The 25,105-nt window shown below is 38.6% G+C and overlaps 1 protein-coding gene across 3 annotated transcripts in view; it reads left to right on the forward strand.

Annotated features, from left to right (window-relative positions):
• The window catches only part of MCTP2 (multiple C2 and transmembrane domain containing 2), a 119,792-nt gene that overhangs the window by 82,765 nt on the left and 11,922 nt on the right, over positions 1-25,105 (forward strand). For all 3 annotated transcript variants that reach the window (XM_027719891.2, XM_027719892.2, XM_039385938.1), the window contains 2 exons: positions 13,739-13,861; positions 16,694-16,735. In XM_027719891.2, the coding sequence (XP_027575692.2) occupies positions 13,739-13,861; positions 16,694-16,735 (165 nt within the window). The remainder of the gene's footprint in view (positions 1-13,738; positions 13,862-16,693; positions 16,736-25,105) is intronic.

Below are 25,105 nucleotides of genomic sequence, written 5' to 3' on the forward strand. Positions count from 1 at the left end.
AAGCACTCAGTTTTACAGGGAATTTGTAGACATTGACTGTTATCTCCCATGTCATTGGTGAAGCAACCCTACCAGTATTTGTTTTTCTTCTTTTTATTTTCTTTTAAATTTTAAAAAGGCAGATCATTTATTTTTAACACAGATGTAAGCTTAGAACGACACTGCATTCCCTTGAAACATAGAGGAAGTTTTTATTCTTCCAAAATGAGGGAATAAGTAAAGACATGTCTGTAGGTGGTTTAAATCACTGTAAATCCATTAACTTCAGCAAACCTATGTTATTTAACATCAGTTAAAAATCTCCATCCTCATTTTGGGACAAATCCTGTGTGAATAGGAATAGCAGGTTTTCTGAGAAGAGCAAAAGCCTGTAGATGGCGATGGACCCTCAGGAATGAGCCAGTTCTGGCATTCAGGCTTTTGTCAGATTTTTCTGGCAGGTTTTCTTTCTTTTGCTTGAACTATTTTATTTTTAATTTAATTCACCCTTTCTCTCAGCACTAATCTAAAACTAGTTGCAGAAATCGTGACAACTGGAAGAAATTTCCTATTTGAAGGTAATGCAACATTTTGGTTTTATGATGGAGACAGATGCACCTTGAGGGATTTCTCTTAAGGCATTCTGCTTGTCGGGCTTTTTTTGCTTTTTTTAAATAAGAAATACTTGGATACTTTACAAGTTCTGAAATAAAAGGGGATTAGTATAGAAGCTACAGAGCAAATACATTTTTTAAAAAGCCTGTTCTCATTTAGTTTTACTTTTCATCATTAGAAACTAAGATGTGCTTGAACTTAGAGGTTGATCTGAAGTAACCAAAAAGTTCTTGGGTTGTTTAAGGATAGCAGTAATAATAAAAATACCTTAAATCAGGATATGTCCCTTTCACTTTTTTATTTATTTTTTTAATTCAGTGGGAAATAAAGCTGGAGCAATAAGATGACTGCAAAATCCCAGAAATCTGATTAAAAAACACTCTATTATTAATTGTGAATAAATTTGACTGCTACCAAAGTAAAAGGTTACACTCTGAAAAATATCAACAGTTTTGATCACTTCCCCGACAACTTCATGAAAATGATATCTGTTATTTTTAATTCTAGCATCCATGCTGTAGTCAAGCTTAGCCAGTTTCCTTTAGTTTTGTTTTTGTTCCCTAAAGGTAATGCTGTGATTTTGAGAAGTGTTAATAAATATGTAAATCATGTAGGGTTTAGTACCAGTCTAATATGCTGATTTATTTTACCCTTAACATAACCCATGTAAAGTCAGCATGTTTACTGGGAGATGTGTCATAGGTGAGCAAAAGTCTTCAGTAGAACAACCTTTATCTACTCTGCTAGCTCAGGTTCAGAACTTTCTGCTTGCTTTTTGGGAGAAGTCACTGTCTTCTATACTTTCCTTCAGCTTTCATCTTTTAATGGAAGAGAAGAGCAGCACAGCTCTGTATCAAAGCCAATTGTCAGCTTTCATTAGATGTAGTCTATTGTTTGTTCAGATTAGAAATAACTGCATTACACTTTGACTTTGAAGGCTTGTTTGTTTTTAAATATACTGGGTATATGTGACCTTTTTGTCATTTCTGATGCACTTGGCTTGGCAAATTTGAGATACCCATTTAAACAGCAGCCAAACCTATTTGTAGCACAGGTACTTTCCAAAGGCACTTTTTGTAGGTCAGGAAAAGTAAAACAAAACCCTGCTGCTAATAAAAAGCGTTAATAGCTTCACATAAAGCATTTTTAGCTAGTACTTCGAATACATTGCATGGGGGTAACCCCCAGTGCTCAGTGAAATTGCAGCACCCAATATTTAGCAGTGGGTGGGAATCCAGTCAGCTGGTTTTATCATCCCATTATGTGTTGGCCATATGAGATGTGGCCTCTGTCAGAACATGATGGCAAGAAAGTCTAATTCCATTAAAAAATTGCACTAAGCAAATTTTCTTAAAATGTTTAGAATATTAAATGGGAAATGCATAATTGATACAGCGATATTAGCTTTTTTTTTTTAACTGAACATGCCCATCAGGAATTAGATGATGACTTGTTCTTGCAGTTAAGAAAACTTCCCCAGATACTTCCATGTACACATTTGGGAAAATTATTTGCAATGATATATTTCAATTTCCTTAATAAACTAGACCTGTCTTCCTAATTCCCTTTCCCTTAAGTCCCTCTGCAGGGGTTAAGAAATGAAGTATTTTGAAATTATTACCAGATAACTGTTTCTATGAATAAAAAACTAATCTAAGCTTTTTTTAAAAATAGATTTATATTCCAAAGCCGGGAAATAAACAGTGGCAGTAGAAAGGAAATATGAGATTAATAAAAATGAAGACGTTTTGCAGAGCTATTCTGGGTTGTTTTAATCTTGTTTTTTTTTTTTTTTTCTTTTTCTGGGAAGTAGTACTTCTGCAACAGCCTGCATTGCAATGAAGGCAATTCCTGCTTGCTGTTTTAAAAGTTATGTGAATACTGGCAGAGACAGTGGTCCTTCAGTGCCCAGTGAGTCCTGTCTTACACACTGATACCTATAGTAACACACACAGAGTGACGATGAGATCAAATGCTCTGGTTAAAAAGCCTTAGGGAAGCATTATGTGTCTGAGGTCTGATCTATTGTCTGGGAGGTCGGAGAGTGTTAATGCACTCTGCAAAGATTAGACTCCCCCTCTAATTGCTCCAACACTTCCTTAAAGGATTTAAACAGTCAGGAAAGGTGATGCTCCTTGTCAATTTTTGTCTTCTGACAGCTGTTGAAGTTTATCTGTCTTTCCACGGAGACCACTAGATCACGCAAACCAAGCAGTGGCAAAAGCACAGACCCCGAATTAGGACTCAGAGCAATGAATGCCACTATTTACAAATCCATTATTTCTGTTTTTAAATACTTGAAGGGCTGTGTCCAGGATTGTTCCTTCGTGCTGTGCCATTTACTTTTGGTGCCGGGAACTCCCGAAGTCCCACGAAAACTTTAACTCCCTAGTTTGATGAAAAGTCACCCTGTTAATTCTGAGAGTGAGTCATATTATGGTCTGCATCCCTTAGAGCTTGGCTGATGCTTCTTTAGCACATCTCTGTGGTACCAAGTCAGTCATGGCACAGCCACTGCTTGTTTATCCAAGTGCAGTCCTACAGCTGAGCTACTGTGAGGCACTCTGCTATTTAATACCAAATTTTCCTCTCCCTCACTAAATCTGATAAGGATTTGAGTTCTCTTGGTTCATAAAGCCTGAAACACATATAAAAAAATTTGCTCAGAAATCTGGTAAAGCTCATGCAAGAAAGTTTTTCTGCTGCTGAACCAGAGTGTCTACAAGTACCTGACCCCTGTCACTAATTTTGTGAAGCAAAATAGAAATTTGTCCAATGAATCAGAACCACATAAAAGAACCAGTTTGTTATTTTGCAGCCTAGATATTTGAAATGGCTTACATTTGCAAAGGATGCTGCTTTTGCTTGGAAAGTACTTTAAAAGCAAGGGATGCAAAAAAAGATGAATGTTAGTGAGAAAGGAGAAACATAACTCCACCCCAGGAGATTTTGGGAAATTTAATATATTTATGCAACAAGGCCCTGGTATCCTCAGGTTCACAGTAGGGTAACATTTATTGTAACAAGAGTGCAATTTGACCCATCTTTTTAAAAATGTCCATTCCTGTTTCACAGACAGATGTGAATGTGTCCTGTTTCACTGCAGCTCACATGACATGACAGGTCCTGCAGACCAGAGAGCCATCCTGTAGTTATTTCTTCTGGTGCATCAGAAGCCTCTCAGTTTGATAGTCTCTGTGTTTTTGCTAGTCTTGCAGCATCTAAATGTGTTGGTGTTTCTAATCCATTTCACACATAAATGTATAAATATGACCTATATAAATATACATATATTTAATGCCTCTTTTCTAGACTCTGAACAGATGACTAATACAGCTGTTCAAAGGAGAAAGGGATTTTTTTTTTCCTTTTTTTTTTTTTTTCCAAAGCCCTCTTGGCTCTGAATCGGAAATTGAGGAGCAGAATTCATCAAGTGTATTCTGATCGTTCTCACATGGGTAGTTCCTCCTTCCCTTCCTGCATAGCATGTTCCTTTGCACTGTTGCTATATTACATGAAATGTTTCATCTGTATATAAAAATTAAAAATTCAAACAAAAATCTGGCCCACATGAAGAACAGGCCCTTTGGGCATATGGTTCATTATGCATATTCGTTTAATTACTAAAACACTTGGGATGTCTCTACTGCCCTTGCTTTCAACTTGTAAAGTTGGATCTGTTCTGCAGCACAGAATATGTTGAACAGGCATGTGTCATAAAGGACTTCAGTTTTCTCCTACTTCAAACTCCATATAATGTTCTTGGCTGAATCGTTAGAATTTACTGATTAACAGTTCAATCCACTGCATCAAAACAGCATTTCAGGATCTCTTTTCTCTTAACACCTTCTCTAACCCCAAAAAGGCAAGTTTTACAGTGGTTCAGAGTTGTGTTTAGTATCAAAGTAACGTGAGACTCAAGATTTAGATTTCAGGCACATTCCCACAAAGCACCTAAAGCTGCATGTTGAAGCTGTATAACTTTTATTAGCTAGGAAGGGATTGCTGTGATAGTGTGACTTTAATTGATTTTCAGGGCAAACAGGTGGTGATGGTTTAGGCATCCCCCAGTCTGCTGCCATTCCTAATTTGGAGCTGCACATATAATAGCTTTATTAAAATAAACAATCTTCTGGCTTTAGTTTTACCTGAACAGCTGCCTGAAATTGCGGGAGTCTTGCAACTTTTTTTTTTTTTTTTTTTTTAAGATTATTTTGGATTTTGGAAAGCAAAATGCTATAGGTCTGCTAGTGGAAAATCTCTATTACATAGTCATGCTGTCAATATACTGGATTTTTTGTGTGTGTGTGTGTGTCACTGCTGCTAGATTACAATGGTAACATATCCAGGGTATAATTACAGTGAGTCTCACAGTCATCTTCATGCATTTGTTCTGTAATGCAGCAGTTTTGTCACACTGCAGATGAAGAACCTGCTGAAATAGTTAAGTGTTGTGTAATCACTCTCTCTGTTCCTGGGTGTGTGTCAGGTGTGGGGAGGGCTGGGCTCCAGTTATGAACTGCAGTTCTTCCCTTGACTTTGGGAAATAGATCTCTGGGTTTACTGGTTCGTTGGTTTGGGGGTTTTTTTGTTGTTTGTTTTTTTTTTTTGTTTGTTTTGTTTTTTTTTTAAATTAGTTTTTTGTTCCTTCTGCTCTGTTTCAATCTGAAAACATTTTTTTTAGGACTGGAGGTTTTGGAAAAGAGGGTGCCAGGCAGTTTTGCAGCAATAGTGTGTACAATCATATATTTCTTATTTAACTGGGTTTACTGCAATCTGTGTTTTGATTTTATTTATTTTCCCCCATGCCATAACTGGAGACTGCCAGGGAAGTAACCTTGGGTGCAATTCTCCTGCCACTGAACTAAATTTAACGTTTACTTTATTAGAAAGCTCTTTTTTCTTTACTCATTCAGCTCTAATATATATACGCCATGAACGTGAAGGAGGAGGTCATTAAAGTAGTTTAAATGTATCATTTCAGACTCCCATTTGCTACCAATTGGAACCCAATTAAGAGCCCAAATTTAAGAACACTTCCACCAACACTCCTTCCACTCCTGTACAATTATGTCACTATCTGACCCTGTCTGCTAATGTTTCTCACAATGCTAACAAATATGTCTCCAAATAAGTGGACATTTATCAACTCAGCTAATGATAGTTTTTTTCATGACCCTTTTAAGGTGTTCACCTTATGCAGATAAATAAAATCAGCCTACATTTTTGCCTCCTTTTAAATAGCACAGATATTTTTTTCTGACACATTTTGGAAGAATTATTTACTATAGGACCAGGCTTTTAACTGGCATAATGCCTGTCTTCCCTGCAAATAGATTATAACTTTCTGTATGAGAATAATTCCAAGATTGTCACCCTGCTGATAAACCAAAACATTAGAGTTAAAAATGAGAATTTAATTTATCTGTGATATAAAACAACAGATTTTTTTTTTCTCTTGCATGCCACCCCATCTTTATTTTGTGATCTTCCCCCATTGCCTTGGTCTGTGATAGTTACCCCTTTGAGAAATAACATGCAGATTTATTCCCCGACCCATTCCCAGCAGATTACCCCAAAAGATAGAAAACTTGTAATATTTTTTTCTTCTGGTTTTTTTTTTTTTCAATTTTAAGCTTTGCTGCTTGAGGGTCTTAACTGTATTTTACTTGGCACAGGAAATGTAAAATACGTTAGATAAAAGCATGAGGGAAAAATTAGACCAGTCAGCATGTTGGCAAACCGCTATTTCTTCGTGTCTGCTGCCTAAAAGGATTTGAAATCTTTTACTCTAAAGCTGTTGTACATACATAAATATAGAACCCAAAACTTGTGATGTAGTTGATTTTGTTTTAACCTCTTTTGAGATTAGGGATAAAGTAGCAGCCACAACAAAATTGGATAGAGGCACCCACTAGACTTGTGGTGGGCATAAGGCTTTGGGGTTTAAATGTATGTGTCCTAGAGGACAAAGGTGACACCCCCAGACATAAACCCTTTTGTGTTGTAAATTGTCATCCATCCTGACCAATTTGCCAGAGTTGTCAAATATAGAATGCAATGGAATATGGAATGCAATATAGAAATCTTAACTTACATATAGTCTTAGGTGATAAATTCAGTGGAATAAACTTGAACCAAGTGCCTCTTCCCTGACCTCCTCATTAAACAAATACATCTAACTAAGGGTCTTGTTTCCAGTTTTCTAGGCTGGCTAACCTCATTAATGTAACCAAAATAATCAGAATAAAAGAAGACCGTCATTTTTAACTAGCGTGGGTTTATTTTGTTGTTGTTTATCACTTTCTGATTCCAGGCATTGTTATGAATAAAGAACAAATCCGTTGAACGTGTTAATGGCAAGAGTAATTCAGGCTCAGAGTGGGGACATTTTGTAAGTGTTTGCAGTCTTAAGTGTAGCATCCCAACCCTCCCTGATGGAGTTCTGCACCGCAGTGTCCCAAGAGGATGGTGGAGAACAGATTGTAACATTGTCAGCTCTTCTGATTTCGCTGTGACTTTTGCAGAAGAACATGCTTCTTCTTAAAGCACCATTTCTGAAGAGTCCTGTGATTGCACATGAATCACAGCTTTCATTTAAAACACAAATGAGTCTCTACTTCCTACCAGCAGCAAAGAAAATGAGATCCCCCTGAAGAGTCTAAATCAGGCAGTGACAAAAAAGGCCCTAACACATATTGACTTAAACAGTGTAAGTTTTTTCGCATGGTTTTTGGGACTATTTTTGTTGGTTGCTTTATGTCTTTTTTTGTTGGGAGTGGGATACATTGGGTTTTTTTCTTTTCTTTTTGAATGTTCAGTAAAATTGTGACCATGCTGACCAGAGTTCTCATCCTTCACAGGCTTTATTCTGTCACTCCTCTTCCTTGTTGTATCCTCACGTATGATGTAAATTGTTAAGCACAAGTTGGGCATCTCAGGTTCCCCCTTAAGCTCATCCTGGGCCAGCAAGGTGCAGTTGGGACAAGAAGAGATGGGACATATGGCTATGGCAGCAAGACATGGCTTTGCTTCTGTGTCGTTTAGTCTTTGCAGACAACTGAAGTGGGCAAATGTAGCCATGTTGTTTGTTACCCAAAGCATCTTCTGAGGAAAAAAACCAAATTAGGTAGATCTACATGGTAAAAAACTGTTACATATCCTTTATTTCTACTTCTCAGTTCTGTGCAGTCACATATGTGATGCAGATTGAGAGTTTTTGAGGCATAATTTGGTTTGACTTTGGAATGTTTAAGTGGATGTTTTGTGCCTTGTCTTTGTTTTTAGATTCCATTTGTGTTTGCACTTGCATCAAAGAGCTTTTTGCTTGTAGTACACCCTTAAAAAATTAGTAAGTTGTAGGCTGATGTGTGGAGCAATGCAGAGATAATTTGTAATGTGGCATTAATATTTAAAGACCTCTATTCCTTCAGGTCATTTTTGATTTTGGTCATTGCTGTTCAATACAGCGCACGTTTCCCACTGCCGTTGAGACGCTCTGTGTTCTTCTGCTGGGGACACAAAAAGCAAATTGAATCTAGAGTAAATAGGTTTCTCCTGCCAGTGCTGGTTTATTTAAGTATAATTTCTCTTCCTGCCACATTCTCCATTATTGCATTGCAACAAGGGAGCGACTCCACTCATAACTGACCCCTCCTTGAGCTCTGGTTTAGTGGCCATGAAGTGGCATCAGCAGTGAGGGAGCATCATATGGATGTGGGAATGAGAGTGTTGGTGTGAACAATTCTGGAACGCATTCTTGGAAGGAGGACCTTTAGTGGGAAATACATGCTACGTGATTGCCTCAGCCTTTTTTGCCATGCCCTGAGGTGGGGCTGTGTTAGGCTAATTTCCATTATTTTTAATGGCTTCTTCTTTAAATATTCTCATTAGTCCCATGAACAAGCCAGCCCAAGAGCACAAGCCTCGTTAGTGCACCCACATCAGGCTGAGCCTACACTGGGTACCCTGATTTTTGTTAGTGTGGGCTCAGCACTGCTCTGTTCCTGCATCTAGATTGTCCTTATCTGGGAGAGATGCCTCTGTATACACAGCTATATATATACATATACACAAATGTACTGCTCTTTGTGAGTGTGTTCATTCTCTCCTCTACTCTTGTACTCTCCCTTTCTAAGGGCAGGAATAAGTATCTGTCAGAAATAATTTGTTGTCGACAGGCTTATTGCCTCCAAGGGATTTGAGTGCCCTTTTGGGGAGCCAGTATCTTACATTATTGGCTAATATCCTCTATTTTGTTTTGTACTGAAAACTTAAAAAAACCCCCAAAAGTCTAGAGAGTTTGTCCCTGCATACTTATTTTCAGAAATTTTTTCTTTTTTTCTAGAGTTCATTTGTGCATACGTGGCAACTTGAAACTACATAACTCTGAGATAAGTAAGAAATACAGAATCCCTCTCCCCTGTAAATAAAAGGGGTGCAAATCTTTGTGTCTCAAATCAGAATCAGTGATTTGACTTAGTTCAAAACCTAACTTGGACATTCACAGCAGTGTCAGCTCAAGTTTTTTCTCCTACCTTCATGAATTACACAGATCGTGTTTATAAATCGCGTGAAGCTGTTTGGAGTTCAGTTGAATTGTGGGTTTTGAGACTTTGAGTTCCAAATAATATTTTTCACAGCTCTGCTGATGAGGCATTTCATTAGCATTGGAGCTGAGAAAAGAACTTTTTACCATAGGTTCCTCGCGTGCATTTAATCTCCTTTCACTTTTATTTCTTCCATCTGATGGAATGTATCGCTCTCCTCCCATCACTGTTGTTTTCCAAGAATTACTCTGTCACAAAGCACAGCATCTTTCACTTTTCCACAAAAGCTTACCAGGTCAGAGGAAGCCTGGTTTTTACAGTTAGAAAAATTATAATTGCTGCATAGAAAAAAATCACACGGAAGATACTATCTTATGCTAGGTTTCTAAACCTCTTAAAACTCTTCTATCCTCTGACTGTGGGTTTGCTGGTGACAAATGTTTTATGGGCATATTTTAGTAGACACCCGTCTAAAATCTGGTCTTAATAGTCAGATCCTAAATTGGAACCAGAGGGGCAAAAAAACCAGATTTGAAACGTGTTTCTAAGGGTTTGTTTTTACTTTCAGTTGAGGCTGCCTTCTCTCATCTTTTGTACTGCTGTCAAAAGGGCCACTCTCATGGTTGTTCAAACTCCATGCTTCTTGACAGGAACAGTTGGACCCCTCTTCAATGATTTTCAGATGAAACGGCTTCCAAACCTCCAGAGCTTTAACTTGTAGTTATTAGGCCCTTTGAAATAGCAACACATTAATCAGCTGAAATCAAGTGGTCCTTTCTCCAAGGCTGTGATATTGCTGTTCTCTTCTACGTAGAGCTCTAGTCTAAGTATTAGTTTCAAGAGCTCTTTTTCTTTTTCTTTCCCTCTAGATACGTCTATCCCATTTCTGTTTCTGTTTGGATCAGTGTTTTAGAATGCTGTGAATTAAATTGTTTGCTCCTATAATAGGCTTTTATACTCTCAAATGGCATTAAAGGAAGTAACGCAGAAAACTCGCTTCCACTTTTTTGACTCTTAGTTTGGAAATCGGCTGTTGTCCTTTTAACTTCTCCCATGCACAGTGTGAAGCCCAGAAGAAAAGGTGTCAATGATGTAATGGATTGTGTCTGACACAACTTGTTCTAACAATGATGTGAAACATCAAAAAAAAGAAATGGTTTGTTGAAACTGGATCATTTGAAACAGGGCCTTGGTTTGTGTCCCTGACTTCTGGGGTATTGAGTAAGTGACCTGAACCTGTTAATGGATTCCCTTACTGGTCTGTGTATTAGGCAAAAGGCAGACTGGGGATGACAAGAAATCAAGAAGATACTGTTCCTTGCATTAGCCATCATTTACATCAGCAGACAAAGCATTCTTGAGTTTTGGCAAAAAAATATTGAAAAGAAAATAATTTAGAGAGCATAATGCAGGACCTTCTCCCAGGCATAAGGTATGATTGAGGAGAAAGTAAAAACATGCATGATTGATAACCTTGTCATTTGGGGAGTGGGTGTCTGTGTCACAGGGCTGCTGATGCTGTGGTCAGCGTCAGGGAGCTGCCTGAGAGCTGATAAAATAGGACATGGGCCTGCTTGGGATCTTCTTTGAAAACTGATGCTGCAGAACTACTCAAAAGGCTGTTAAATTGCAGAAATATTTCTATTCGCTTTATAAACACGCTCTGAACTTTTATTATGTACTGTATGTTCACAGCAATCATTTCCCATACCTCCGAGGCTAAATAATTTCTGAATAGCTAAATCAATTTGTCTTGTGTCTGTGTTGTGTCACAGTAATGAAAGTTCCCTGTACTGTGGCAGTAGCAGTAAAGCAACTCTTGTTAAGGAGATGTGGGGGCTCTATCAAAGCGTCACTGTCTGAGTTACAGCTCAGCAGCTGATTAACCACTCAGCATTAGAAAGGAAGAGACAGGATGCCTGAGCTATCCACTGAGCCTACAGTGAGATTTTGTAATGAAGTTTGAAGTTTTATTTAAGGTCTGAAACTTAATAATACACAAAATGTACTGTAAGATCTAAAATCACCAAGGTCTTGATTTCGTAGCCTGCCTAAATGACCTGTGATTGCAAGGTTGTGTTGCACTTGCAGCAGAGCAGAGTGATGTTCACACAGGATGGTGACAGATGCACTAAAATTGGGTCAAGTCCTGCAATTGAGTGAATGAAGAAAGGTTCTTCAAGGGCTTCATTGACTCCTTGTAGGAAGGACTCTGCCTGGCTGGGTGCTGGTGGAGCCTTTTTGCTGCATTAAGGGAAGACTGAGTTTGCTCGTGCCCCAGGGAGATGGTGTAAATGCAACCCCCTCCAATAGGCTGGAGCAAATGTTTTGAATTAATAACCTGGCAACACGAATTTCCATGAAAGGGTTTACATAAGGATCAGATGTATATTTATATGTGTGTGTCTGTTTTTATCTGTCTATATGTACGTGAGAAAGATATCTGTGTAGAGATGTACAAGAAGAGATCCTTGTTCTTTGAGGTGACATTTGAGGTAGGACAGGAGCTGGTGTCACCTTTACTTTGTCTTACAAAACAAGCAGAGATTCATCCGAGGGAGTTGTAATAGTTCCAGATGAACTTGTTCGGGTTAGAACTTTTCATTTATGGGAGACTTTTCAGCTGGGAATATAACAATTTTGGAAGTCTTTATTAGCTATAGTCATGCAAGACTCCTGTAAGACAGATCAAGCACTGTGCCTTCTTGGCCTGGATTCATGTGTTTCTGTTGCCTTGCTTACATATGAAATGTGGCTGTGTGAATCATTAACACTTCTAATTTTTTAGTATGTTGAAAAGCAGGATCAAAAAGGAAAAAAAAAAAAAAAAAGGGAAACCAAATCCTCTTCTACATTCCTGCGCTGCAAATCAATAGCATGGGGATATATTGCCTGGATGTCAGCCCATTTTATAAATGAATATATCTCAGAGATTGTTTTACTGGCCTACAAATGCCAAGAACAGGATGACAGTCTAATTCCTTGCATAGCAACAGCTAACATAAAATCAGGTTCACTTCAGAAAATGCAGTGCTGTTTGGGCAAGGTTACGGATACAGGCATTGTTTCTCGGTTTATGTTTGGCCCGTGGTAGATATTAACTGATCATTTGTCTGATGTCAGACAGGTCTTTTTGTTTAAAAGTTACAACAGCTGCTGTTCTGTAGGAGTATAAATTCTCACACTGCTGAATGCAGTTGGAAGTATTTCTCTGGTACAGTGTGGTTACACTTTCAAGTCCATAACACAAAATACATTGCCATAAATATCCCATTCTACAACTGCCAGCATTGTCTTTATGTGTAATATCTGATGGGCCAAGGATGAGGGGAGGTAGAGATTTAGATTTCTCATCACACATAGAGTTTTGTTTTCCTTTGTTGTGGTTTGAGATATATTTACTGGATCTGACTCATTTTCACTTACCTGTGTTATTCTAAAGATGTGATTGTTGTTTCTGATCATTCCAGGTTCTTTTGGGGGAAGAAAAATGAGAAAAATGTGTTTGTGCCTTGTCTTTAAAGGAGATTGCTTAAAATAGCTTCAAGTCGCTACCAGCATTAGGCAGTTCTTCTGGAAACACTATGTATGAGTAGAAAAGGAAATGGGATCACAACATGCATTTTATGGCGGTTCTGGATTTAGTTTATTAACTTTGCATTGCCAGCCCCTCCAAGTTTGCAGTCTGTTCAGGTATTGTTGGTACTTCTAAGATAGGATTGCAGTTTGGCTTGATGCATTTTTTTTGAAAAAAAACCTGTGTGCTTTTTAAATCCCCATCACATTAGTTGTGTGTTTTGCTGTTCCAATTTGCAGGACAAAACGTCAAAATTTGACTTCATGTTTTGCTGTTAGTGAGTTTTGTCAGATACCACTCCAAATACACAGACTCATACTGGTTTGGGGTTAAGAGAGTCCAAGCAACCAGTGAAATTAGAATATGCTGTGCTGAAAAATGGCAAGAGTATGAGAATGGAGACTAGGCTGACTGGATCCCTTTCCAAAATAATACATCATGTGCAACCTGAAGCCTTGCCTCCTGGATGATAACAGTCCTTTCTCTGTGCTGTTGTGCCAAGAATATAGGTGGATTAATGGTGAAGATGCATATGCTGATTATCCGCTGTGGAGTGACAAGGGATCTCTATGGTTCCTGTTGCACAAGAGGAAAAAAACCTCTCTAGCCTGTGAAAGACCCCCTGGCAATTAGGGTTTGATGTAGTGGAGCAGGTTTACCTCTATAAGTGCATCTGTTCTACACTAGCACTAAGGACAAAAGGCTTTCAGGCTTGAGGGGGTCCCAGGAAGGAGTGAATAAAGCCTTTGGAGTAACCTTATGTTCATGGCCTTATACTTGCCCAGATACAGGGGAGGAGGACCTAACAAACAGCAGCCTAATGATCTCAAACAGAATGGAGCGAAAGCACACGCTTTGCGAGCTGATTTCTTTGCCAAAATAATAATATGAATGAGGTTTGAGGTTAACAGACATTCAAGGATGAATGTACAGAGTGATAATGACTGAAAGGCTTTCTTACATGTCTTTCTCTTTAAACACTTGTGTGTATTCCCTTCTGCTGCTTTATTTCTCCCAGGTATTTGTGGTCACCGTCTGGAACGTGGAGCTGTACATGGTGCCCCTGGCTTTGCTGGTGCTCTTTGCCTACAATTTCTCCCTCGTCACAACAGGGAAGGTCAATAACGCCCAAGATGCCCAGGCAAGTAAAGTGGCAGTAACATTTCTGGCAGCCCCAGTTTGCCCTTGAGCGAAGTGTCACGTGTTTTAATGGTATTAAGCTAGTTGTGTATCTAAACAGCGGTTTTATTTCAAAGTTAGTGAAAAGAAACCTCAACCCTCTCGATTTTCATTATTTGATTAAAGCAATAAACCATTCAGACTAGTAGGAGAAGACAACGAGAGTGTGTAGGAGGAGGATTTCACTTACTAAGTAACTACAAACATTTTTAAGTTGAATTAAGAAAGGCTTCCAAAGCGACAAGTGCCATGCCTCTCCTGCCATTACACTTTGCATCACACTAATGATTCATGATTCACAGAAGAGCAAAGTCCATAGAAGCCGGAAGAGAATATAGTTATTTTTAAAGTTATTTTGTTTTCCTGTGATCTGAGGCTTTAAAAAACCTTTGTTCCTCCTTCCCACCCCCCACCCTTAAATGACAAGTGTTTTTTTCCCCCAGAAATTTAGCCTTCGTTTTTTTAACTTGGGAGAAAAAAAGAATTTAAATGCAGAAAATAATCACAAAGTAACAAAGTGCTACTCTTGGGGTATGAAATGCTGTTTGATGTTGACCGCTATCTTTACCCATACAACAATGGTAATTACAGCTAGGAATGAGCGTAAATTCATGAATGTCCATAATGTTCTGTTTTTAAAAGTGAAATAAATACAGTAATGAAATGGAGGCCAAAGTGTAGCTTCCAACTTTTGATAAAAAGATGATTGACATTGGTACCTTTACCTGAACAAGTCAAGTGGATTTTATACAAAGACATAATATTGTAGAATTTAAAAAAGTCAGTAGCTGCTCTATTAGTTTTAGTGAGAAAAGTTGCTCCTAGTTCAGTTTTCATCCATTCCCTAGTGGAAAGATTCTTAGAAAATAGGGGAAGTTGCATTATCCAGGCCGGGAGACGTGTAATTTGAAAACATGGTAAAAGAAATTCTTTTCTCCAGTTTCAACCACGTCCAGAATAACACAAAAAGATACTGTGTGTCTTCAGTGACTACTTGATTTCATCAAGAAAATAACTTCCCATGTGGTAGAATCCCAGGCAAACAGCTGTTTTTGGTTTTAATACAAAAACCAATAAAAAATAACAATGATAACTTACCCAGAAAAAAATACACAGAGAATGCCTTCCAGCCCCCTCACTCATCCTGTAGTGAGTTTGTTGCATGTTCAGGTGAGGTCAGTCTCACAGAAAATAGAAAAATTGAGCAGAGGATCATTTAGGTGGATACTAGAAAAAGGATATCTCTAAAAATACAGCTAATTGTAATAATACTCAAGGAAGGTCCATCAGAAATTTGGCTCTCTTCCTGTCACACACTCTGTAAGCAATGCAGTGCCGTGAAATTCAGGGGTGCATTTTGCATAAGCAAAATCACACATCTGCCAAAGTGCTTTGCAGGATTGAGATCATATGGAACAAGTAGTCAAAGTGCCTTTAATATTACCTGATTTCTTTTTTATGTGTGTCTATGATTCTAACCATCTGTAGGTCAAAAATAGACAATCAGGTGCTACCCCTAGTCACATCTGTCGTGCAGATGAGATAAGGTTTTCTTCAAAATACCAATGATTTTTACGTAGTCATTTATTTATTTTTTGCTTGTTAAGCCCTTGACTGCATGTTCACTGCCCTTGGTTTTTGTGTGCTAGCACACACTTTTTGTGTATATAGAGGAATGCAAGCAACAGTCTTTGCAAAAGTGAACCTTAAATTCTCTCTGATTTCTGTGCTATAAAATGTGAATAACAGTATTAACCTTGTACTCCTGATCCAGTTGCCAAGAGACTAAATTTGTGAATATTGGTAAAAATGGTTTATGATTTACAGATGGGGAGCTTCTATAGAAATTTAAACCATGATCAGTGTTAATTCGGCTGCTCAGGGTATTCCAGAGAACCAAAGAGTACATCTGGGTATCTCAGCTCCCAGTACTTTTTACATACTAGATGAAACTGCTTTTCAGGGGGAAAAAAGAAAGAAAAAAAACCCCAAACAGAAACACCCAACCCCCCAAGAAAACCCAAATTCAAAACATCTTTTTTATTGTGATTCCTCACATTCTTTGCATGTTTGCTGTATTTAAACTTGTAGTACACAGATTCAAATGTAGCTATTAAATAACCAAGAAAAACCTGGAGGATCCTGTTAAAGGCTTAGTTTATTAAATACCTGAATTGAAAGCCAAGTGCTCCTAATTCCAAGCCTTAGCCAAGTCTTTTGTTTTCTCCCCTACCTGTCAGCATAGAAGTTAAAGGGAGGAAATAATGCTGCATAGAAATCTGACTGTGATTCGTGAGATTGATTATGTTCATACTAATGTGTTTTCTAAAGTCTAATGTTTCAGTAATGGCCTTAAAGGGAGGGAGCAGTCATTGTAGCAGAGAGGATGGAACAAGTTGAGTATAGAGTCCTCAGCCTTGACATACCTTCTGGTTCATTTGCAAGACTTAAGTGCAAAGCTGTTTACAGACAGTAAAAGTTGGCAATGAATTTGAAAGCCTGTTGCCTTCGAATTACTGGACACAGCCACGAGTGCTTTATTTAGGCTTAAAATTTGTATAGGGTATTGCGTGCTTTGTTCAGAATATCACACACACACACAAAAAAAAAAGGTCCTTGAATACAAAACATTATTTCTGAAAGGTGAAAGTGGTGGGTTTTTTAAATGACTTTCAGTAGAAGTGGGAGAAAATTGTATAATGAAATGTTGTGGGAGTATCATAAGCTTTTTGAACATTGCCTGTTGCTGAAAAATAAATGTAATGTTTTGTAATATGGACATCTGCTTCTGCAGGAGCTTATGGGCTTGGATGAAGATGAGGATGAAGATGATAAGGTAAGCATATCTCATGATTATGTTGGGTAGTATCAGAAGGAACGTGGGAGAGCACAAACCCACCATCTTGTCTCCATGAGATCTTCATTTATTATCTGTATTAAGTGGGAAGACAGTTGTCAGCAGTTTGCTGTTCGGCAAATTTGAAAGTAGGAGAAGACTGGTTTGTGTAACCTTCCATAGTGGTATTACCTCCATGAGACCTCTGAACATTAATTGAATCTGAACAGCTCCAGTTTGTACTTGACCTTGTAATGGGCACATGTTCATGTATGTGCACTAAGAGGTGTGTGTATGGGTGCACGAGGTGCAAAGACATACACGAGTGTGTAAAATCCCCCATTGCCTCTGAGTGTTGGATGACATTCTGTGCTAGTGGCTTTCCCGAAATGATTTGGCATTTCCACTCCAGTAGGCCAGAATTAGTGTGATTTGTGGGGGACTGGTTAGAATTTTCTCAACGTTTCTTTCAGAGCCTGGGAAAAAAACAGTTTTAGTTCATCGGCTGAAATGTGGAAAGAATTGGAATTGGCAAGGCCTGTTTTTTATTTTATTGGAACGTACTTACTCATTCTTCTCACTGTGAAAAATTCATTGGATTTTTTTCCAAGTTTATCAAACCACAGTGACAAATGATAAAAGGATTAGAGGGCATGACATATGAAGAAAGATTAAGAGAACTTAATGTATACAGCTTGAAAAAACGTAACTAAGTGAAGGAGGATCTGATAATCTATAAATACTTTAAAGCTAAAAGGTGAGGAATTATTTAACGAGCAACAGCATGCAAAGGAACATTAGCTGTTAGGAAGAAAATGTTCACAAGGCGATGTGAAACTTTAAAATTGCATACAAAGTTAATAAGACTCTTCTTGAATATTCTGTATTTTAAAAGTGTTACAGTGAAATTGTTGATCATTGAGAAGTAAATCAATACCACAGCAGGCAAGTGCACCTTAACTCTTCTCAGTCACAGACCCTAGAATTGAAGCTCAGCAGACTAATTGATGGGAATAGTTATTTAAATTTAACTTGCTCCTCTGTGGTGGTTATATTTTAATGAGCAACCAGAAATCCGTCAAAGTTATAATGTGAACTTTAGGCAATCTAGTTGAATTACAGGTTTCTTGCAACACACAATAATTGTCTAAATGTTCTCATTTATAATTTACTCTTTGCGTCGTAAAATTCGTCAACTGAATGGACCAATATCTGGAACTCATCAGAAGTTGCTAAATGAAAGCTACCTCTTTTTCAAAGGAATAGTGTGTATCTCTAAAAGTCAATAATTTCTATTTAGTGGGTGTAATTTCTATACAGTGCTAGACACCTGTAAATATTGACCCTCTGCATATTATTTGTGTGATGCCTAAAGGTGTAACTTATTCGCTGGAACAATCCCATTTACTTTCTTCTATTTTAATATTCCTCTTTTTCACTTGGAAGTGCTGAGGTGGGAATAGAGAAGTAAAAATGTATTAAGTAGGTCTATAATCCTCTGTTTCCTGTGCTGTGCAAGAGATTCATTGCCGCAATGATAAAATATTCTAGGTTATGTTTACCCTAGATTTAACTCCCGTGACTTTGGTTCTCTCTATATATACAGTTGGGTTACTTAAATATGGATTTAATGACTTTACAGTTTTGCCTCCCCCCAAACAACTTCACTGTAATTCTCTTTCTTGGTTTCTTCTAACTAAGTAGGTAGGTTTGGGGAAACTCCTGAGAGTCAGTGTTGAGCTGTTGATGATTTGGCCCTGCCATTTTGTAATCAGTGTTGCCTCTGTCTCCATTTCATGAGACTCTTGAGCTGGTAGCACTGGCTTAAACTATTCACAGTAGATGCCAGCAGGCTTTCTCATCAAGGTAACCCTTTACATCCCAACATTTCAGTAATAATAATTCATAATTCATATTAATTGTTGTACTAGTGTTACAGGTCTATGGAATTCTGACACAGAGTTGCCAGAAGAGACAATTTCCAGCTACTGCATATGTCCCATGCTTTCATTCTGCCCTGTGTGTATCCCCTGTGCAGCAGTGGTGGACCATGCTTGCACTCTGATGACTTGCATCTTTAAGTACATTAGGTTATTCTAAGTGACTTTTCCAAGTCTGAGGGTGGCCAGTGCTCTTTGGGGAGTGTAAGAAAAATGTAATTTCATGACATTATCTCATGGCAATGTCAACATTTAAACAGACAACTATACTTTAAAAAGAAGTCTGTATATTTTTTTTCCCTCCCTAATACAAGAGCTCCCAGAGTTGAAATCTGCTAGTTGGGTTGTGGTATAGGAGGTCACTGTTTCTGTTTCCTATCATCGTGCTGTATCAAAATACGCACACACAAAGCCCTTCTGGGTTCTGCTGCCTGTTAGACATAACAGACCGTGCTTCTGGGAATTGTAACACACCCTCTAAGAGATGAACTGTTTACAAATTAAAAATACACAGACACTTAGTTCAAAAACCCAAGAGCAGATTAACTCCCTGCGCCTAAACTATCTGTCTTAAATGATAGGGCTTAATTGCCAACTCCCCCGTCCTTTCTCCCTTTACCCTCCCCACATACCAGCATGGAGGACTGTAAAAGATAGGAGAACTCTGTCCCTTTGGCACAGCTCTTCGGTGGATAAATGCCTTCTCGGATTTGTGCCATCTTGGACACAGAGTTCAGGCTGTGTCCTGTCGGCTCTGGGCTCTGTCAGGCTGCCTGAGTAAGGATTGTTTTAAAATTACATCACTGAAACATCTTTTGCCTGCCAGTAAGAAGATACAGACAAGTTACATGCAGCTTACATGCAGTAAGTTGTCTAATTGTTGACCATTTCTATTTATTTTATTTTATTTTCTGGTTTTGATAATGACTGTAGAACTTCAAGAGCAGACAGTTCTGCTGTGAATGAGTGTGTCATAGCACTTGACTGGAAAAAGTCTTGGAGTCTTCTCAGTAGTGTGAATAAAAGTTTGCATCTCCTCCACAACAGGCAAAACTTAAATTACTACTATTTCCAGGTCTGGTAACTAATTCAAAAGAAAATCAGAGACAAAACTAAATCAACCACAGTTCCTGTGTGGGCTTTTTTTTTTTTTTTTTTTTTTGGAGGGTTTGTATCCTGTGGTGAACCAATGTAGCCCTGCTTGGCTAGTGGGATGTAACAGGGAAGGATCAAATGATACCGTGGCGTTAAGCCAAGTTATTTGGCAACTTCCAAGGAAGGTTTAGTATCTTATGTATTGGAAACAAACAGAAGTGGGTAAAATAACCAAAGAATAAAAATCCAGTGTTTATAATGTAGGAAATTCTCTGTCAAAAATAGGTACCAAAGATATACAAAGTTTTATGAACAGAATTCAAAAGGACTCCAGCCGAACAAATTAAAGTCAAATTCATCCAGTAGCAAACAGCTGACATTTTCCATTTGAGTTAGATCCAGCATGTGGAAACCTTCCGTATGGATCTTATTTGTACGGGTGGATTACGATGAAAATTGCATTAATTTTCTCCACAGTAAAGGTCAGTAATTGAAACATGAACCAAGACTCTATTGTGTAAGATGCTATATCCCCATACTTAGGAAAGGTCATTCAAGACAATATCATCTCATTGTTTTCTTCCCTGGAAGTATAAATAATTTCATTAGTTTTTCTTTTTCTCTTCAATGCAACAATCGCAATATAATATTTCAACATCTCCCATTAAAATTGCTGAAGAGAAATGATGGTAAGGACTTGAAAATACCCTGTGATACACAGGGTATGTTCAGACTGACAAGGATCATCCACCTTCTCCACAAAATTTTGGGCAAGATCGTGTCCTAAAAAGACCCAGTGCAGGGGTTGCTCTGACTGTGCTTTGTTCTTTCCTTGGGAGCCTCCTGTGTTCAAGAAACTGGAAGATAAATGGTCTCTTGTTACGCCTTATTTGCACTGCATCATTGTCTAGGACTGTTCTTATCCACGACCATCCCATAAATTGGCATGGTTCTTGTATCGGCATCATGACCCACTCATTCACAGGTGATGGGGTAGCAGAGTTGAAAGGAAGAGCTTGCAGAGGACTTTTAGACATCCTGGGCACTGTGGTATGTCTCTCCTCAGAAAGAAACCTTAACAGCCTTGTGGCAGTCTAAAATTCTCCCTCTTAGGGAGCATTACCTACCTAGAGGTAGGTGAGCCAACACTGTAACTTCTCTGACTCTCTGGAGAAATATTAAGTTAGCAGTAGACAGGTCACTGGACTGAGCACATAAACCTCAGGGAGTCCTTGTCCCTTAAAAATTCCAACTATTTAAAATATTAAATTTTATTTTGAATAGGCCAGATGTATGAATAGATCTGTCTTTCCCCTGTACCCCAAATTGCTAAAGGTCATTACCTAGATTATAGATGATGATCCGGTAGTTTAAGTCAAATCACCATGTGATTGTTCTTAAGTCTCATGTATTTCCAGGAGAAAGCACTTATTTTGACAGAACTTGTTTTCTTTCCCCTTCCCTTTTTTAAATCAAAGGGGACTGATGACTTTTTATCTCCATTCAGGATTGATTCCCTTTGCTTCCCACGCACATGTTCCTCACCTGAATGGTGTTTTATTCTGTTGTGACTGCCAGTATTGCTTTAAAACTTGTAGCAATGCCACTGGACTGTGAGTTACTTTACATGTCTCTGAAAACATGAACAAGTACAGATAATGCTTCTTAAAGCCCCTGCATTTCACGCCTGTGCAAAGAGAAAGCAACAGAGTTATGATCTAAGGCTTTTCACAAAGCATTTTTCTTGGGATTGGCTTAGGAGACTTTTTGCTGGTCTCCTGTGCACAGATGAAATTCGTCTAATGTAAACAAAGAAAGTGTAAGCATGGCTAAGCGAGACATGAAGTGGTCATCTTCTGCCCTATAGGCAGTGTTGCCCAGCCTTAGCTGTAGGATCATGTGCTATTGCTTTTAAAATGTGTCCTTTTAAGACCAATGCTGCTTTCCTTCATACCAGTCTGAAGTGATTCTATTGGCTCTGGTGGAATTATTCCAGATTTCACACCTTTTTAACTGAGAGCATAAATTGACCTGTATGTGTTGCATTTCCTCTATTTGGTAATTATTTCAAGTACACTCAGATTCGCTAAATTTCCACAGGCAGGCACATTTGCAGCATGGTGTTAATAAACAAAAAGATCCTGTGATGCACAGTTTCAGGACTGCACGAGGCAATTGCTCAGAGTTTGGCAGCCATCCTCTCCGGGTACCCGTCCTCCTGGAAGTGCCGAGCAGCTCCCCTCGACACGCAGCAGACATTGCAGCACAGGGCAAGACAGTGACTCAGCAAGGCAGATTGCTGGGTTCATTTCAGCCGCCTTTGGCTCCCACCAAAGGCAGGATCCAGTTCAAGGTTGCTGTGGTGACTGTTTTCAAAGCTCTGCCTGGAATTCATTTTAGCTACCAAGAGACTGTCTGTCACTCCATGGCTACCACCTCCCACAAGAGCTTCATTCTGCTGCTAGACTGGAGCTGTTATTGGAGTGTTCCCTGCAGACAATAGAGGCCAGTGGTCTGCTGTTTATACCCAATAAAATCTTTCTGGTTTCAGAAGTTCTTCATGGACGAGTATTTTGGCCTTAAGCTGTTGTTTGGCACAGGTTTTGCTGGACACCGGTAAGGTCAGAGTTTTGTAGTCTAGCACAGAGCAAGTTGCAAATTAAATCCAACTTTGGCTAACTCTGCTTTTCTCTAAATAACTACAGCATGTTTTGTTTTGTTGTTTTTTGGTTTTTTGTTTTTTGTTGTTTTTTTTTTTAAAGCAGAATAATAGTGGAGCAAAAAGCAATGCGTGTCTGAGCTGTTTTCCTTTCTTTTCACTTTCCATCAATCCTGTTCGTTGCTAATACAATGAGGAATTAATAACTGGTATGTCAGATAAATCCTGGTAAAACATTGCCGTAATGTGCTTGCAGCAGTAGCATAATGAGACAGCTACTGTAAGAAAGCTAATCCCAAAAGTTAGGCCAGCCCAGGGCTTGGCAGAGTAATTCTTTCAATCTCTGAAGATTTTCATGATTTTCATTCCTGACTCAGTTGGCTGTATCCTGTTTTCTTCTTCCTTTTGCATTAATCCCTATTTATGTTTTCTCCTCCCCTTTTCCTCATCTTTGCCCCCAAATGTTCCTCAGCTTTATATATTGAGTTTCCCTTGGCACGCCAAAAATCTGCTGATGAATACCACTTGTTTGAAAGTTGCATGCAAGATTTTTCTGCGAGTGTTTTATATGAAATCCAAGTGAGCAAGAATTTAGAACTTACTCGTGGCTTCAAGCCTAACTTTTAGTTGTGTGCATATGATATTTGCAGTATACATCAGAAATACCCTTAGAGAGTAAAAATTGTCTATGTGTTTGGAGCACTGCTTACTGGTTTGGATGTATCCAGAGGAAAAATATCTGCAGGATAGATTTAAAAAATAGGAAACAGCTTTCTGTAAAGATGAAAGCTATTAATCATTGAAACAAATGATCAAAAGAAGTTAGGGGATCTCCACCATCGAAGCTTTCAACTCTGTAATGGATGCTTGGCTGCAGAAGAAGCAGTAACGGGCGGTATTTGGTCTTTGTTCCAGAGCAGACGATTGAAGAATTTTGCCTTCACTCTCTTCCTCCACAAGTTGTATGATTTTCCCTTGCAAGCCCAGCTCTGACCATTGTAGCTCCCCCATCGTGGACTGCTGTGCTAGTGCTGGGGGTGTCCTCTTCTGGCCTGCCCCATATTCCCACTCTTTAAAACTCTTCAGCATTGGAAGTACCTCAGTGTTGAGGTCGCGTGAAGGTTTCTTTTGCAACTGTCCCTGAATGTCTGGGAGCTGCATAAGTTCCTTCCCTGGAAGGAAGATCACAGAGCTGTGGTAACCCTTTGAGTGTGTTTACATGCCCCTCTTAAAGTGTTACATATTTCAGAAACAGGAAAATCTGGAAGCCACTTCCAGTACGGCAGAGGTTTGGTGTCTTCATTTACAAGTTTAAGTTGATGTGCATTAGCTGGACACAAAAGACTTAATTTATGAAATTGCTGGGTCTTGGTTGGTGTTGTTTTATTTTTCTTCCCCTGACATGCTTAATCTTTTGTAAACCCCCTTTTGTGGTTTTGTTCAGGCAATTAATGTAAAAATGAAGGTTTCTTAAATCAGGATATGCAAGGAAGATTTGAAGCAGCACACTGATTATATAATTAATTCTCAGTTGTAAATTCATTTTGATGGAGTTAATTCTTTCCCAAAGGCTGAAGACTAGTTTTGGTCCACCCACAGTGCTGTAATCAGCTAAGAAATAAAGAAGAGAAAGGCCTTGAAGGAATGGAATTTTCGCGACTGGTTTTAGGGAAAAATTGCGAGAAACGGAAAGGATATTTTGTTTTCAATTCAAGCATAGGCTTCTGAGCTGTGATTTTGTACCATGGATATCCAAATCCTGTTTTCAAGCAGCACAATATATTGAGTTCAAAAGAAAGCAGAAAGGAATGATACTTGAAGAGGCTGGAGAAAAATTATCTGAGTGGTGGGATCTTGCACAGATGGGAAAGTCCATTTAATGGAAGATGTATTTAGGATTACTTTTTTCATCTTCCACAAATATGGTAGTGTCCAAATATAGCTTTCTCTGTGACAGTTGCCCATTTCCTAATAAATAGGGGCCAGTGACTGTCATCCTGATGGACTCGTACTACTTCCGACAGTGCTTTGTGAGGTGCTGACTTCAGAAAGCATAAACAACACTCCAAAATCTAAATAATTTGAAAAATCCCATTTGCTGTACTTCATTTGTCTGCTCTCTCTTGCTTAATCAGTGACCTAATAATCCTGTAGATGTATTTAGTCTGCAGGTTTCTAGAACAAAACAATAATAACAAAGAAACATTGACAAATTCCCAGGATTTTTAAATGATTATGCACATACACTGTAGTGCATACTGCAAGGACAGTTGCAGCCTATTTTACTCTTAATAACTGATTTTATTTGCAAGGCTTTCTAATCTCAGTTTGTCTCTGCCTTTACATTGGTTGGTCACATTTTATATTAGAAGTTGAAACCATCACTGTCTAGGGGTGATTTTAACTTGCACGCCAGGTAAGCACAGGCATGCAGTTGTCATTATAATCTTTGGAGCTGGTAGTTCGTGTTTTATTTTCCTACTCTGCTTCACGGCTGCAGCAGAAGTTGTGTTGTGTTGGTTAAACTGCGTTATCACCACATCTCTAAGCTCAATCGAAGATGTGTAAATGAAGTCAGCATGATGCAGATAGAGCTGACAGATGATCTGCTTGCAGCTCAGGGTAGCAAGAGTAGGCTTGCCCTGCAATATCACTTTATGTAAGTGGTTTCTTTAC

The sequence above is a fragment of the Pipra filicauda genome, unplaced genomic scaffold (assembly GCF_003945595.2).
Source record: "Pipra filicauda isolate LSUMZ 115617 unplaced genomic scaffold, ASM394559v2 scaffold44_size3831614_pilon, whole genome shotgun sequence".
NCBI classification, from domain to species: Eukaryota; Metazoa; Chordata; class Aves; order Passeriformes; family Pipridae; genus Pipra; species Pipra filicauda.